The sequence below is a fragment of the Oncorhynchus gorbuscha genome, linkage group LG15, assembly GCF_021184085.1.
Source record: "Oncorhynchus gorbuscha isolate QuinsamMale2020 ecotype Even-year linkage group LG15, OgorEven_v1.0, whole genome shotgun sequence".
Taxonomy (NCBI): domain Eukaryota; kingdom Metazoa; phylum Chordata; class Actinopteri; order Salmoniformes; family Salmonidae; genus Oncorhynchus; species Oncorhynchus gorbuscha.
In genome coordinates this window covers 12,059,777-12,077,664 of record NC_060187.1, presented here as the reverse complement: position 1 = coordinate 12,077,664, position 17,888 = coordinate 12,059,777, and the positions used below count along the sequence as shown (strand labels likewise).

At 45.8% G+C, this 17,888-nt stretch overlaps 1 protein-coding gene and 1 long non-coding RNA gene across 2 annotated transcripts; one reads left to right on the top strand and one right to left on the bottom strand.

Moving 5' to 3' along the window:
- Positions 1-982: 982 nt before the first annotated feature.
- Positions 983-16,395, bottom strand: ntmt2 (N-terminal Xaa-Pro-Lys N-methyltransferase). The gene is made up of 4 exons (XM_046302784.1): positions 15,847-16,395; positions 10,325-10,497; positions 4,827-5,079; positions 983-1,725 (listed from the first exon to the last, which is right to left on the bottom strand). Exons 1-4 carry the CDS (start codon positions 16,085-16,087, stop codon positions 1,469-1,471), a joined length of 924 nt encoding a protein of 307 aa, XP_046158740.1. The 5' UTR covers positions 16,088-16,395; the 3' UTR covers positions 983-1,468.
- LOC123997998 lies at positions 4,453-6,278 on the top strand. The gene is made up of 3 exons (XR_006832211.1): positions 4,453-5,120; positions 5,255-5,312; positions 5,437-6,278. It is a non-coding gene; the product is annotated as an uncharacterized LOC123997998 (long non-coding RNA).
- Positions 16,396-17,888: the final 1,493 nt, after the last annotated feature.

Here is a 17,888-nt window from a genome sequence, read left to right as displayed (position 1 = left end):
ACATTTGGCTGCTATTTGCCAAAGAGAGAAAAAAAGATCTACAAATTTCACCATGGGGCATTTTGATCTTTAATTCATACGGGATGTGGGGAATGTACGTATATATGGGTTGTTCACATCTCAAAATAGTCTTTCTGACCTGAGAAAACACTGTATGGAACATCTCACGCCATCCCTTCTCAGACAGGAGTTCTTGTCGTCAACACTGATATATTTCATTTTTTTCTTCTTTTTCAGGGGTCTCAGTCACTCGTCATTGACAAGCCATCCATTCATACAGAATTAAGGAGGAACAAGTCTTCACCACTTTTGTACAACCCCAAACCCACTTCTGTGTAACCGACTAGCCGTACACCCTAAATATTCAATGCGACTGCTGGATGTGTTTTATGCAGACAGAACCTGACAGGCCTGAACCGATGCCAAGGTAGATATGAAAGCGAGCACTGTCTGTCTGTCAAACCCAAAGCAGGAAGTAATCAACTCCCCTTCCTCCTCGGGGCTCCAGCTGAAAGTCATTAACTTAAACAATGCCATTCTTCTACTGTGGGCTATTTAGAAACAAAATATACTTAGGAGCATTATCATAACCATTTGAGCGGTTCTAAATGATCTCTTCTTCTCCGTGCTGTGCTCATTTAGATTGCACCTTGTTCGGTTGTTGGCTTGGCTGGGAGAATGTAGTGTAACTGTGGTACTTTATGAGGTAAATGGTTCAATGTTTACATCCCAGACTTGTGTAATCATAGTTGGCTATATTATAATCATCTCTAATCCTATTATCTTTTGTTTCAGGAATATAATGAGAAACATACTCTGACAGAAAGCATTTACAAAATCTAAATTCATGCAACTATTTCCGTATGGTATGCAATTACAGTAAAACCTATAGTAAAGCTCTAAGGTACTTCTCAGAGTCCAAACTATGCAATTATTCTGTATTGTTCTGTGTGATCTCAAAGTAATACAGCAAGTCTAGAGGTTACATTGTACAGTTTAATGAGCATGAATACATTTTGCTACATACATCAGCGTACCATATGAAAATACTTTTTTGTTTGTTGCTGAGGCATTTTGTTTGTTGCTAAGGCAATTTGTTTGTTGCTAGGACAATTAGTTTTTTTTTGCTAAGGCATTAGTTTAGGCTACAGTCAGCACAACATACTGCATTTCAACTTAACTATACAATGACAAACCAGAAAACATGTACTGTTGTGTAAAAAAGTAATCTTCATTTAAAATCTGCAATATTACAGGCAGAGGTATATAAAAACAATACACTGGCACAAAAACAAAGCAACGTAAAATCTATATATACACCATTCTGTTTTCATTGGAGTAGTAGTGTGCGCTTGTCAGGGGGTGTGAGACATTACAATCTTGTAATAGTGTGTCAGAATGTCTAATAACGAAGGTACTGTATACTGTCTATCAGCCAGTCAGTCCGTCCATCCACTCGTCTGTCTGTCTACTGCATAGCGATCATCCACACAGGGACGATGGCGTCGGGGAATCCTTCTTGTTTCTCCACAGCCAGGACCTTCAGGCCGGCCTTAAAGATGATGTCCTTCATAATGTCCAGGTGGCGGATGATGCTGCTGTCGATGGGATCCAGCTTGCAGCCCTTCCGGGCCATGTTGTCCTTAATGATGATAACCCCGTTGGGCCGCAGACTCTTCTTACAGCGCATCAGGAACTGCATCAGGTCCCTGTCCGTCAGGTGACCTGGAGATGGGACAGCGCAACACAAGACCCACCAATCAGAGGAAGGGAGAGTCTGTCTGTCTGCCTGCGTCTGTCTGTCAAACTTATTTTAACTATATAGATTTTATTCACCCTAAGCATGACAGGGCTCACCCTAAGCATGACAGGGCTCACCCTAAGCATGACAGGGCACACCCTAAGCATGACAGGGCACACCCTAAGCATGACAGGGCTCACCCTAAGCATGACAGGGCACACCCTAAGCATGACAGGGCTCACCCTAAGCATGACAGGGCACACCCTAAGCATGACAGGGCACACCCTAAGCATGACAGGGCTCACCCTAAGCATGACAGGGCACACCCTAAGCATGACAGGGCTCACCCTAAGCATGACAGGGCACACCCTAAGCATGACAGGGCTCACCCTAAGCATGACAGGGCACACCCTAAGCATGACAGGGCACACCCTAAGCATGACAGGGCTCACCCTAAGCATGACAGGGCTCACCCTAAGCATGACAGGGCACACCCTAAGCATGACAGGGCTCACCCTAAGCATGACAGGGCTCACCCTAAGCATGACAGGGCTCACCCTAAGCATGACAGGGCTCACCCTAAGCATGACAGGGCACACCCTAAGCATGACAGGGCACACCCTAAGCATGACAGGGCTCACCCTAAGCATGACAGGGCTCACCCTAAGCATGACAGGGCACACCCTAAGCATGACAGGGCTCACCCTAAGCATGACAGGGCACACCCTAAGCATGACAGGGCTCACCCTAAGCATGACAGGGCACACCCTAAGCATGACAGGGCTCACCCTAAGCATGACAGGGCACACCCTAAGCATGACAGGGCTCACCCTAAGCATGACAGGGCTCACCCTAAGCATGACAGGGCACACCCTAAGCATGACAGGGCTCACCCTAAGCATGACAGAGCACACCCTAAGCATGACAGGGCTCACCCTAAGCATGACAGGGCTCACCCTAAGCATGACAGGGCACACCCTAAGCATGACAGGGCTCACCCTAAGCATGACAGGGCACACCCTAAGCATGACAGGGCTCACCCTAAGCATGACAGGGCACACCCTAAGCATGACAGGGCACACCCTAAGCATGACAGGGCACACCCTAAGCATGACAGGGCACACCCTAAGCATGACAGGGCACATCCTAAGCATGACAGGGCTCACCCTAAGCATGACAGGGCTCACCCTAAGCATGACAGGGCACACCCTAAGCATGACAGGGCTCACCCTAAGCATGACAGGGCACACCCTAAGCATGACAGGGCTCACCCTAAGCATGACAGGGCTCACCCTAAGCATGCCAGGGCTCACCCTAAGCATGACAGGGCACACCCTAAGCATGACAGGGCTCACCCTAAGCATGACAGGGCACACCCTAAGCATGACAGGGCTCACCCTAAGCATGACAGGGCTCACCCTAAGCATGACAGGGCTCACCCTAAGCATGACAGGGCACACCCTAAGCATGACAGGGCTCACCCTAAGCATGACAGGGCACACCCTAAGCATGACAGGGCTCACCCTAAGCATGACAGGGCTCACCCTAAGCATGACAGGGCTCACCCTAAGCATGACAGGGCACACCCTAAGCATGACAGGGCTCACCCTAAGCATGACAGGGCACACCCTAAGCATGACAGGGCTCACCCTAAGCATGACAGGGCATGACAGGGCACACCTAAGCATGACAGGGCACACCCTAAGCATGACAGGGCACACCCTAAGCATGACAGGGCACACCCTAAGCATGACAGGGCTCACCCTAAGCATGACAGGGCTCACCCTAAGCATGACAGGGCACACCCTAAGCATGACAGGGCTCACCCTAAGCATGACAGGGCACACCCTAAGCATGACAGGGCTCACCCTAAGCATGACAGGGCACACCCTAAGCATGACAGGGCTCACCCTAAGCATGCCAGGGCTCACCCTAAGCATGACAGGGCACACCCTAAGCATGACAGGGCTCACCCTAAGCATGACAGGGCTCACCCTAAGCATGACAGGGCACACCCTAAGCATGACAGGGCTCACCCTAAGCATGACAGGGCTCACCCTAAGCATGACAGGGCACACCCTAAGCATGACAGGGCACACCCTAAGCATGACAGGGCACACCCTAAGCATGACAGGGCTCACCCTAAGCATGACAGGGCTCACCAAATGAGTGTGACATAAGGAGGTCCCCTAACATGGCAATATAAACACAACCTGAAATATCCCTTCACTGAAAAATCAATGCTGGTCCCTCCTAAAATAAGACTGGAATTGGGCAGAGTTCTTCATACAGACACTTTTAACTGCTGTTGACTGATAAGGAGCTCTGATATCTAATGCCTGTATGTTGCTGTAATGTCAAATCAACATCAAATCAAATGTTATTGGTCACATACACATGGTTAGCAGATGTTATTAAGAGTATAGCAAAATGCTTGTGTTTCTAGTTCCGACAGTGCAGCAATATCTAACAAGTAATATCTAACCATTCCACAACAAATACATAATACACACAAATCTTAGTAAGGAATGGAAGAAGAATATATAAATATAAATATAATTATTAACTGGGTGGTTCGAACTCTGAATTCTGATTGGCTGAAAGCTGTGGTATATCAGTCCATATACTACGGCTATGACAAAACATTTATTTTTACTGCTCTAATTATGTTGGTAACCAGTTTATAATAGCAATAAGGCACCTCAGGGGTTTGTGATATATGACCAATATACCACGGCTAAGGGCTGTCCTAGAACTCCGCGTTGTGTCGTGACTAAGAACAGCCCTTAGCCGTGGTATGTTGGCCATATACCACACCCCCCCAGGCCTTATTGCTTAAATATATGGATGAGCAATGTCAGAGCGGCGTAGGCTAAGATGCAATAGGTAGTATGGAATACAGTATATACACTGTATGTTGCTTTAATGTGACGTCCTACATACGGAGGTACTCACACTTACTGAATGTAAACAACCTCATATGGAAATGACACAGGAGATGAGAGGTCATATGAAAACATCCCAAACATGACGCACACACACTATCAGACACAAACACACACGTAGATCAGAGAGTGAGTCTTACATGCACACCACTGCATCCAGACGACATCATATTTCCTGGAGGGAGGTGTTAGCTCCTGCAGGTTGTAACAGTAGTATGTTTCTATGCGGTCAGCGTCGTCTCCTAGGTACTCCTCATGGGCATGGAGCAGAAAGGCTTCGATCATGTCACACATCTCCATGGTCTCAAAGATGGGCAGGAGGACACCTTTAGATACCCGCCCAATCCCACAACCACAGTCCAGGGCACACTTAGTGTCAGCTTTACCAGGACCCTGTTTGAAGAATGGAATGATACACAAGCATGTACACATTGGTAAATAGACACACTACAGTAATGTAACAGACATTTTAAAATCCTTCCTCACAGGAAAAGTATACACAAACATTAGGCTACATGGCGTCCTTTGCTATGATCACAGTAATACATATTAATTTTTTCTATACCAGATGTCTGGCCTCTGTAACCCAAAAGCCCAGACAGCAGAAACAAGCACCATACCTCAGGGTAATGACACTATGAACTTTGACCTTACATAGAAAACAAAAGAATTACTTTGCTTGATTCATGCTCGTTTTAACTTCTTTGCATTTTGTACTCTGACCTCACTCCTCTCCCTCTCTTCCCTGAGGAATGAGGGGGGCCCCTGTCCGTGATTCGGTGAAAGATGAGGCCCGGAGGAACTCTACGGTTGTTGGAGGATGCTTCCTGGTTTGGTGAATTACTGCCATATTGCTCACATAGCTTGTTCTTCAGTTTAACCTGGTTGCATTCTACATCTCCCCACTGTGTTAGGTTTTAATGGAGTTGTCAGGATTAGAATCCAGACTCTGCACAGTAGAGTTTTAGGAGACCAAGGAGTATGACTGAAACATAGTGTTCTCTTCCTCTGTCTAAGCTAAGGATGTCCTTATACAAGAGAGCAGTTGAGCAGTACATGGAACGACGTACTATGAAATGTAAATGTGTCTAGTACTATGAAATGTACATGTGTCTAGTACTATGAAATGTACATGTGTCTAGTACTATGAAATGTACATGTGTCTAGTACTATGAAATGTACATGGGTCTAGTACTATGAAATGTAGCCAGCTGTATAATGTTTCGGGTGACCCTAATCTAGGACTGTGTGTGTGTTGCAACTAAATGGAGACTATGCTGTGCAACTAAAACTATATCTGTCATACACAGGGCCTTTGCCATTGTCCATTAATTATAATCCACATAATAGTTCACATGTTCTATTGCTTCAGGATTCTTTTCCTGTTGTAGCAATCTGGCTCAAATTAAGATCCCATATCTGTATATTATGTCTGCTCTAACATACAGTGGTGGACAAATGACCTAATTGTCATACCTGAGTAAAAGTAAAGATACTGTAGCCCTTTCCTGCAGTCAAATGACCTTGTTGCCTCATAGGAAGAAAGTTCTTAATATGTTTCATGATTTCATAATTAATAAACATGATTTTAAAAAGCCGCAGAAAATCCAGTGTTTCTATGTCAAACGGTTTTATCTTTCAGTCTTCTGGTACTGTATATAAAGTGTAGTATTGGCATGCAAACTCAAAATGTAATACATTTCATCTCTATATCTGACATGGTACAGGTATCTTCTTTTGTTTGAAAGTAGATTTGGTTAAGACTACCCAGAAACACTCTGTGTGACCCTGATTTAGCCAACTGCAGTAAAAGGTTGAATAGAAAATGACTCGAGTAAAAGGGAACTTCGCACAGTAAAATACTACTTGAGTAAAAATCTAAAAGTATTTGGTTTTAAATATACTTAAGTATCAAAAGTAAAAGTATAACTCATTTTAAATTCCTTATATTGATCAAACCAGACGCACAATGTTATTTTTTAATTTACGAATAGCCAGGGGCATACTCAACACCCAGACATAATTTACAAATAGCCAGGGGCATACTCCAACACCCAGACATAATTTACGAATAGCCAGGGGCATACTCCAACACCCAGACATAATTTACAGACGAAACATTTATGTTTAGTGAGTCCTCCAGATCAGAGGCAGTATGGATGACCAGGGATTTTGCTAAGTGTGTGTGTCACGTCCTGACCTTAGTTCCTTTTGTATGTCTCTATTTTAGGTCGGTCAGGGCGTGAGGTGGGGTGGGCATTCTATGTTTTGTTCTTGTGTTTATATTTCTAGGTGTTTGGCCTGGTATGGTTCCCAATCAGAGGCAGCTGTCAATCGTTGTCTCTGATGGAGAACCATACATAGGCAGCCTGTTTTCCCACTGTTAGTTGTGGGTAGTTGTTGTCTCTGATGGAGAACCATACATAGGCAGCCTGTTTTCCCACTGTTAGTTGTGGGTAGTTGTTGTCTCTGATGGAGAACCATACATAGGCAGCCTGTTTTCCCACTGTTAGTTGTGGGTAGTTGTTGTCTCTGATTGGGAACCATACTTAGGCAGCCTGTTTTCCCACTGTTAGTTGTGGTTAGTTGTTGTCTCTGATTGGGAACCATACTTAGGCAGCCTCTTTTCCCACTGTTAGTTGTGGGTAGTTGTTGTCTCTGATGGAGAACCATACTTAGGTAGCCTGTTTTCCCACTGTTAGTTGTGGGTAGTTGTTGTCTCTGATGGAGAACCATACTTAGGCAGCCTGTTTTCCCACTGTTAGTTGTGGGTAGTTGTTGTCTCTGATGGAGAACCATACTTAGGTAGCCTGTTTTCCCACTGTTAGTTGTGGGTAGTTGTTGTCTCTGATGGAGAACCATACTTAGGTAGCCTGTTTTCCCACTGTTAGTTGTGGGTAGTTGTTGTCACTGATTGAGAACCATACTTAGGTAGCCTGTTTTCCCACTGTCAGTTGTGGGTAGTTGTTGTCACTGATTGAGAACCATACTTAGGTAGCCTGTTTTCCCACTCTTGTTTGTGGGTGGTTGTTGTCACTGATTGAGAACCATACTTAGGCAGCCTGTTTTCCCACTGTTAGTTGTGGGTAGTTGTTGTCTCTGATGGAGAACCATACTTAGGTAGCCTGTTTTCCCACTGTTAGTTGTGGGTAGTTGTTGTCTCTGATGGAGAACCATACTTAGGTAGCCTGTTTTCCCACTGTTAGTTGTGGGTAGTTGTTGTCTCTGATGGAGAACCATACTTAGGTAGCCTGTTTTCCCACTGTTAGTTGTGGGTAGTTGTTGTCTCTGATGGAGAACCATACATAGGCAGCCTCTTTTCCCACTATTAGTTGTGGGTAGTTGTTGTCACTGATTGAGAACCATACTTAGGTAGCCTGTTTTCCCACTGTTAGTTGTGGGTAGTTGTTGTCACTGATTGAGAACCATACTTAGGTAGCCTGTTTTCCCACTGTTAGTTGTGGGTAGTTGTTGTCACTGATTGAGAACCATACTTAGGTAGCCTCTTTTCCCACTGTTAGTTGTGGGTAGTTGTTGTCACTGATTGAGAACCATACTTAGGTAGCCTGTTTTCCCACTGTTAGTTGTGGGTAGTTGTTGTCTCTGCTGGAGAACCATACTTAGGTAGCCTGTTTTCCCACTGTTAGTTGTGGGTAGTTGTTGTCTCTGATGGAGAACCATACTTAGGTAGCCTGTTTTCCCACTGTTAGTTGTGGGTAGTTGTTGTCTCTGCTGGAGAACCATACTTAGGTAGCCTGTTTTTCCACTATTAGTTGTGGGTAGTTGTTGTCACTGATTGAGAACCATACTTAGGTAGCCTGTTTTCCCACTGTTAGTTGTGGGTAGTTGTTGTCACTGATTGAGAACCATACTTAGGTAGCCTGTTTTCCCACTCTTGTTTGTGGGTGGTTATTTTCCGTTTCAGTGTTTTCACCATTCGGGACTGTTTCGGTTTTCCTTTATTCGCTTGTTCGTTTGTTTTCTGTGTTCTGTGAAATAAATATGACGAACACTTACCACGCTGCATACTGCTCCGATATTTCCTACTCCTCCTCAGAAGAGGAAGACGACAACCATTACAGTGTGAATTGGAACATTTTCCTGTCCTGCAAAGCATTCAAAATGTAACGAGTTCTTTTGAGTGTCAGGGAAAATGTATGGAGTAATAAGTGCATAATTAAAGTAAAGTACAGATAGATACCCCAAAACAGTGCTTAAATAGTACTGTAAAGTGTTTCTACTTAAGTACTTTACACCGCTGAGTGTATGTTACCTAAACGCATCATTGTGAAAGTCCATGCTTACCGCCCGGCGAGGAGTAAAGCTTTTCAAGGATATTTTTCTTGTGACTTATTAAATGTAATAAATGAAATGGCAGATTATTATAGTCTGGAATGAGTTCAGAACTCTACTGCTAAGGGGAGGTGCAGTAGACAGGTATAGACCAGATCAGAACTCTACTGGCAAGGGGAGGTGCAGTAGACAGGTATAGACCAGGTCAGAACTCTACTGGCAAGGGGAGGTGCAGTAGACAGGTATAGACCAGATCAGAACTCTACTGGCAAGGGGAGGTGCAGTAGACAGGTATAGACCAGGTCAGAACTCTACTGGCAAGGGGAGGTGCAGTAGACAGGTATAGACCAGATCAGAACTCTAATGTGAACCACACCAGATATGACTATCAATAATGAGAACCACACCAGATATGACTATCAATAATGAGAACCACACCAGATATGACTATCAATAATGAGAACCACACCAGATATGACTATCAATAATGAGAACCACACCAGATATGACTATCAATAATGAGAACCACACCAGATATGACTATCAATAATGAGAACCACACCAGATATGACTATCAATAATGAGAACCACACCAGATATGACTATCAATAATGAGAACCACACCAGATATGACTATCAATAATGAGAACCACACCAGATATGACTATCAATAATGAGAACTACACCAGATATGACTATCAATAATGAGAACCACACCAGATATGACTATCAATAATGAGAACCACACCAGATATGACTATCAATAATGAGAACCACACCAGATATGACTATCAATAATGAGAACCACACCAGATATGACTATCAATAATGAGAACCACACCAGATATGACTATCAATAATGAGAACCACACCAGATATGACTATCAATAATGAGAACCACACCAGATATGACCGTTAATAGCCTAGTTTCCATGTAACACAAATCCCCATTCATGTAAGTACAGTACACACACACAGGCACGCACACACATTGACCCTCTCCAGTCTTGTGGATCATGTGTAACATTGGGGATTAATGTCTGGGGCTCTGGACATGAGGGTGTTGTTACAGAGCCGGCCTGGCAGAAGGTCAAGATGACCATTAGTGACATGATGTGTTCTGGGCAGAGGTACAGCTCCCTTTGTAGATGAGAAGGGATGGACTCATGGGAGAAGGTATTTTTATAGCAGAAAGATGATGCATTTCATGTCATAAACAAACACTGATACAAATATAAACTTGGGTTCTGTAACACGCTCAGGCTCCAAGGTCACTACCACTCAGTTTTCAACCAAGTCAGAGGTGTCATTTCAGTGACACACGTGTAATGTAGTGTAGACTTACAATAAACCTGCTCAGAAAGTTCCTGGAGCCTTCCAGGTCGATGTGGGAGATCTCAACGAAGTCTCCCATCATCCCCTCCTCTGACGGCTCCACGTCCTCGTAGAACTGCTGCGCCTTGTAGTAGAAGTACTTCTCCCCTTTGATTTTCTCACAGGTCACTGCGAAGAGCTTGACTGTGGGATACACACACACACACACGCACGCACACACACACACACACACACACACACACACACACACACACACACACACACACACACACACACACACACACACACACACACACACACACACACACACACACACACACACACACACACACACACACACACACACACACACACACACACACACACACACACACAGCTGATTGACCTTTTTCCATGGCCATTGTCATGTTATGTCTGTGTGAATAACTCTCTTCACCACACTACTGGGGAAGAGGACAAAGTCACGCAGGAGGAACAGGTGTGCTGAAGAACAGAACAGGACACTGGATCACTAACTATGGATAAGAGCTGATGATCTGCCCGAGAGACGCATGACGATAATTTGATTATAAGTCTAAAAATAAGGGTGTTTTCCAACCGCATGATCAGCTGTGGTATGGAGTAAGAGGACTACAGGTATGTGATGTAAACAATATATACGTTGGGACTGTATGCACCCAATGCTTTGATTATAAACTTTTACTGTTCATTTTGGTATTCAAGCGCATGACCTTTGACACTGGGGTTCTACTTTTTTCTCACCAGTTAGTAAAATGATTCTATATGTTTCTATTTGTTTTGTAGGTCTTGTTGAGTACAGTATTTCCAGTGAGAGGGACCTTTGGTTAAAACTAGAAGAATCGGCATATATTTCTCTAGGCTTAGGCGACAGGTGGGGGTCAGGGTGTGGGTCAGGGTCAGGGTCAGGGTGTGGGTCAGGGTCAGGGTCAGGGTGTGGGTGGGTCGGGGTGAGGGTCAGGGTGGGGGTCAGGGTGTGGGTCAGGGTGGGGGTCAGGGTGTGGGTCAGGGTGGGGGTCAGGGTGGGGGTCAGGGTGGGGGTCAGGGTGTGGGTCAGGGTGGGGTTCAGGGTGTGGGTCAGGGTGGGGGTCAGGGTGGGGGTCGGGGTGGGGGTCAGGGTGGGGGTCAGGGTAGGGGTCAGGGTGGGGGTCAGGGTGGGGGTGGGGGTCGGGCCGATGCATCTGTCAGCTGGAAACGTGTCACGGCAAAATTTATGGCAACATGATGCAACAATCGCACTCTCAGAGTCTCTGATGTCATTATAAAGTAATTTGCTTCCAATTAGTCATTCAACTGAGACTGCTCTTCTCTGTATCACGGAGGCGCTCCGCACCGCTAAAGCTAACTCTCTCTCCTCTGCTCTCATCCTTCTAGACCTATCGGCTGCCTTTGATACTGTGAACCATCAGATCCTCCTCTCCACCCTCTCCGAGTTGGGCATCTCCAGCGCGGCCCACGCTTGGATTGCATCCTACCTGACAGGTCGCTCCTACCAGGTGGCGTGGCGATAATCTGTCTCCTCACCACGCGCTCTCACCACTGGTGTCCCCCAGGGCTCTGTTCTAGGCCCTCTCCTATTCTCGCTATACACCAAGTCACTTGGCTCTGTCATAACCTCACATGGTCTCTCCTATCATTGCTATGCAGACGACACACAATTAATCTTCTCCTTTCCCCCTTCTGATGACCAGGTGGCGAATCACATCTCTGCATGTCTGGCAGACATATCAGTGTGGATGACGGATCACCACCTCAAGCTGAACCTCGGCAAGACGGAGCTGCTCTTCCTCCCGGGGAAGGACTGCCCGTTCCATGATCTCGCCATCACGGTTGACAACTCCATTGTGTCCTCCTCCCAGAGCGCTAAGAACCTTGGCGTGATCCTGGACAACACCCTGTCGTTCTCAACTAACATCAAGGCGGTGGCCCGTTCCTGTAGGTTCATGCTCTACAACATCCGCAGAGTACGACCCTGCCTCACACAGGAAGCGGCGCAGGTCCTAATCCAGGCACTTGTCATCTCCCGTCTGGATTACTGCAACTCGCTGTTGGCTGGGCTCCCTGCCTGTGCCATTAAACCCCTACAACTCATCCAGAACGCCGCAGCCCGTCTGGTGTTCAACCTTCCCAAGTTCTCTCACGTCACCCCGCTCCTCCGCTCTCTCCACTGGCTTCCAGTTGAAGCTCGCATCCGCTACAAGACCATGGTGCTTGCCTACTGAGCTGTGAGGGGAACGGCACCTCAGTACCTCCAGGCTCTGATCAGGCCCTACACCCAAACAAGGGCACTGCGTTCATCCACCTCTGGCCTGCTCGCCTCCCTACCACTGAGGAAGTACAGTTCCCGCTCAGCCCAGTCAAAACTGTTCGCTCTGCTCTGGCCCCCCAATGGTGGAACAAACTCCCTCACGACGCCAGGACAGCGGAGTCAATCACCACCTTCCGGAGACACCTGAAGCCCCACCTCTTTAAGGAATACCTAGGATAGGATAAGTAATCCTTCTCACCCCCCCTTTAAGATTTAGATGCACTATTGTAAAGTGACTGTTCTACTGGATGTCATAAGGTGAATGCACCAATTTGTAAGTCGCTCTGGATAAGAGCGTCTGCTAAATGACTTAAATGTAAATGTAATGTCTTAAATGACTCACGCCACAATGCTAAAAGGCACCCGACAGGGAAGAGGTCCAGGAGTGGGAAAATCCACTCCAGACAATCAGAGGTTAAAACCAAGGAGAAGAAGACAATGAGAGGTTAAAACCAAGGAGAGGAAGACAATGAGAGGTTAAAACCAAGGAGAAGAAGACAATGAGAGGTTAAAACCAAGGAGAAGAAGACAATGAGAGGTTAAAACCAAGGAGAAGAAGACAATGAGAGGTTAAAACCAAGGAGAAGAAGACAGTGAGAGATTAAAACCAAGGAGAAGAAGACAATGAGAGGTTAAAACCAAGGAGAGGAAGACAATGAGAGGTTAAAACCAAGGAGAAGAAGACAATGAGAGGTTAAAACCAAGGAGAGGAAGACAATGAGAGGTTAAAACCAAGGAGAAGAAGACAATGAGAGGTTAAAACCAAGGAGAGGAAGACAATGAGAGGTTAAAACCAAGGAGAGGAAGACAGAGGTTAAAACCAAGGAGAAGAAGACAATCAGAGTATCGAATCAAACATGTCAAGAACATCCAAGACGCCTCAAGTCAGGTGTTCACTTGGCCGAAGGTCACAAGGCATCAGATGGTATTCTGATACAGTATTGGTGTGCATACTCGGGACACCTACAGGAGAGAGGGATAAGTATAGTAACACGGTCAAGATGTCACAGAGGACGGGAAGACTGAGTGTGAAAGGTGTCATTCTGCCAGTCAAATGCCATTTTACGGCCAACTTCCCCTATCATCACCCACAATTAGTTCACCTCATTAGTGAAGGTAAAGAGTTTCCAGACTCTGTGACCTTTCATCTGTTTGGACAAACGTCTCCTTCACCAAAGGACTGAATTTCAAAACCAAGAGAATGTCAGAGGTTTACACACCAATTTACATGCAATTAGGGAATTGTTTGACAAGGTAACAATCTGTCGTTCTGTCCCTGAACAAGGCAGTTAACCCACTGTTCCCCTGAACAAGGCAGTTAACCCACTGTTCGCCTGAACAGGCAGTTAACCCACTATTCCCCTGAACAAGGCAGTTAACCCACTGTTCCTCTGAACAAGGCAGTTAACCCACTGTTCCCCTGAACAAGGCAGTTAACCCACTGTTCCCCTGAACAAGGCAGTTAACCCACTGTTCCTCTGAACAAGGCAGTTAACCCACTGTTCCCCTGAACAGGGCAGTTAACCCACTGTTCCCCTGAACAAGGCAGTTAACCCACTGTTCCCCTGAACAAGGCAGTTAACCCACTGTTCCTCTGAACAAGGCAGTTAACCCACTGTTCCCCTGAACAAGGCAGTTAACCCACTGTTCCCCTGAACAAGGCAGTTAACCCACTGTTCCTCTGAACAAGGCAGTTAACCCACTGTTCCCCTGAACAGGGCAGTTAACCCACTGTTCCCCTGAACAAGGCAGTTAACCCACTGTTCCCCTGAACAAGGCAGTTAACCCACTGTTCCTCTGAACAAGGCAGTTAACCCACTGTTCCCCTGAACAAGGCAGTTAACCCACTGTTCCCCTGAACAAGGCAGTTAACCCACTGTTCCTCTGAACAAGGCAGTTAACCCACCGTTCCCCTGAACAAGGCAGTTAACCCACTGTTCCCCGCTAGGCCGTCATTGTAAATAAAAATGTGTTCTTAACTGACTTTCCAAGTTAAATAAAGGTTCAATAAATAAACAAATAATGAAACTCTGACTGTCATGAATCAAACACCTCTTGACATGACACAGTGCTTATGAACTTCACATGCCATTGATGGGGCTATTCCTGGACAGGTTAGTTTGACACACTGAAATCTCCAAGAAAATGAGGAAATTAAGGGTGCAGTCATAAATTCACTCTGGCGATCATCTCCGATTTCAGAGCACTCTCGTATGATTGTGCCAGAGTGCAGAATAACTGATACATTTATGAGAGCTCAACACCAGTTGAATATGCCCGGTGTTGGTAAACGTTGTTAAAAAAAAGTTATTACATTGTTGCCAGCAGCACAGTTACGGCCACCAATGCTCTGGATAACATGAAAACAGCCTAACCAGCTCTACTAGGGTGAGTAAAATGGTCAGAGTGAGGTTGTTCTCTCAGTTGTGTCTGGAAGCCAACGTTAGACAGTTAGCTTGGGTGCTTGACTGCGGTAGTGAGGTCAGAACTCTATGATCAACCATACTCCTTGGCCAGAGTATCCAGTGTGTTCTCTGAATTCTCCGAGAGCAAAACGCTCTGAATTTACAGGACAATCTGACAACGCTCTGAATTTACAAATGCCCAGAGCGCACTCTGGTACTCCAAATGTAATTTGCGAACACACACCAAGGCCACTGGACGTACAGTACGAGTATCCTGCCTACACAGTTAGCGCTTCTCTCTCTTTACTATATCATCATGCATTGAGATGCATAGGTTCCACCTCTTGTTTAATCATGATAAATGGTCAGGATGCTGGGATGGTCAGTATGGTTAGATGGTGGGAACATTTTCAACTGATTATAGGACCTGAAATCAGGGTACACCGAGGTGATTGTGAGAGCTATTGATTAGATGAGAGCTGTGGATTAGAGTAGGTGCTTGATTGCACATTCTCTCTGTTCTAGGAGCTGGCCAGTATGGTGCCACATCAGACAGCCAGAAAGCACATAGTGTAGTTGGATAATTGGTTTTATTAACGCAGGGAAGTCCCATTAACACCAGTGTCTCTCATATAGCATATTCCCACATAGATCATGTACAGCCTACGGTACAAACTGTATCTCTGCATGCATGTTAAGACTGATTTAACCCTCAAAAGTACACACATGCTCAAACACACCCGTTCCCCCTCACTTTTCCCAGAGCCCGATGAAGGCGGTTGGTGGCGCCCCTGTCCTTACCCAGGGGCATCTGCTCCAGCAGGTACAGGAAGCTGGCGAAGAACTCCATCCTCAGGCTGTGGTGCAGATGGAAGGACAGGCTGTGGCGACACATGGACACATCTGTGTTCTTCCAGCGGTCCCGATGGGCCTGGTGGAGGGCTTGGAACTCCATGTTAGGTGGAGAGCTTGGAGACACCACTGCCCTGTTTGTATCTTCCAGGCTCATTCTTGCCTTGTCTGTATCCAGCGCAGTGTCCATCGCAGAGACTCAGTGTGCGTGAACCGGATGGTCTGTGTGTGTGTGTGACCTAGTGTGCCTGTGGCAGTGTCTCTGCTCGGTGTCCAGTCCAGCGAGCGAACAGCGTGTGTGAACCACACGGTGTGTGTGACCAAGTGTGAAGGTGTTGTTGCTTCTGCTGTTGCTTCTGCGGTGCTGCTATATCTGTGGGTCTGGGGTCCCCTGGTACCTTCTCTGGCAGCAAGGGATCGGCTGTGATCCCATCTTGGGGCAGTGCTGAAAGCTGCACCCCGGCTGCAGGCACGCAGAGTGGCATCCGAGCTTTCAACCCACAAATTCCAGCAGCACACAAGATACGTTCTCCCTGCCCCTTACAGCCATATAATGTAGCAGTTATTTTTAGCAGTCTTCTCATGTTTGTATCTATGCATAGCCACAGTGTTCTTGTCTTTGGATGCCTAAGTTACAAAGTGATAGGTCTGCAAAACGTATGGTAGACCATGCATGCATTCACTCAACGACATGTGAATATTTCTACCTATTTAAAGCGTTGAATGGAGACATTTGGACTTAGCTGTGCCTATGCACATGATAAGGCATGGCCAGTCTGTAAATAGTCAGACGCTGAAGCTTTGCCCTAGCCTCTCAGTTTTAGTAGTCGCTGCACTTCTGGTCCAGATATGTGTCAGGCTTATGGTTCAAGAATCTGCTTTGGTCACATGTCTCCAGGGAGATCCCCAATGCCTACGTGCCACTATGTCACTACGCTCAATCAACATTTCAGATCACAAAAAGAAGCCCTTGTGAGTGTTCACGTACTGTACACACACACAAACTGTGTGGTCATCGTACACAGCCTTTAACGACCTGGATGTTGATGTACCATGCTCTGTGGAGGAGACCAGAAACAGCACAAGTCTCCATGGGGTCGTTACATCTCAAGAAGCACCAGAAAGAGGATTTCAACACCGACCATCTCAGATTGTTCTGCAATTGTTTCTGTAGTTAGTAACAGATATGATTAGCATTCCTGAAACATTATTTTGTTTAAATATAATTAGATCTCTGAGAAATTAAGCTAATTGATTGCACCCAAATCTTTCAATTAATAGAAGTCAGATAATATTCAATAAATATAGTAGACTACCCAACATCCAATTTGGAACAAACTTCTTCCTACCAATGAGTAAGACATGAGGAAAAAAATCAAACCCACTCACGAACCCCCCCACACCCGTCCCACCCCAGCAACCAGTATACATGATCAGTTCTCTATGTTTAAGCAACTGTATGAAGCTGGGGCTTGTAACAAAGAGATCTTCTAATGAATCTGACAATTCATCTTGATGGTTGTACAGTCGTCTCAAATAAAACTGTGAAGGATCTCTGCGTTACTCTGGACCCTGATCTCTCTTTTGACGAACATATTAAGACTGTTTCAAGGACAGCTTTTTCCATCTATATAACATTGCAAAAATCTGAAACTTTCTGTCCAAAAATGATGCAGAAAAATGTATCCATGCTTTTGCCACTTCTAGGTTAGACTACTGCAATCACTACTGTCTACTTTCCGGCTAACCTGATAAAGTTAGAACCAAAAAATGTGATCATATTACTCCAGTGCTAGCCTCTCTACACTGGCTTCCTGTTAAGTCAAGGGCTGATTTCAAGGTTTTACTGCTAACCTACAAGGCATTACATGGGCTTGCTCCTTCCTGTCTCTCTGATTTGGTCCTGCCGTACATACCTACACGTACACTACGGTCACAAGATGCAGACCTACTAATTGTCCCTAGACTTTCTAAGCAATCAGTTGGAGGCA

What these genes read in the sequence shown, in the direction of transcription:
- ntmt2 (XM_046302784.1), bottom strand. Translation starts at nt 16,087, where the DNA reads ATGGACACTGCGCTGGATACAGACAAGGCAAGAATGAGCCTGGAAGAT. An exon ending in ACTTTCTGAGCAGGTTTATT is followed by an intron (nt 5,080 to 10,324) that starts GTAAGTCTACAC and finishes TTCTTCAAACAG; the next exon opens with GGTCCTGGTAAAGCTGACAC. An exon ending in CTGGATGCAGTGGTGTGCAT is followed by an intron (nt 1,726 to 4,826) that starts GTAAGACTCACT and finishes TCCCATCTCCAG; the next exon opens with GTCACCTGACGGACAGGGAC.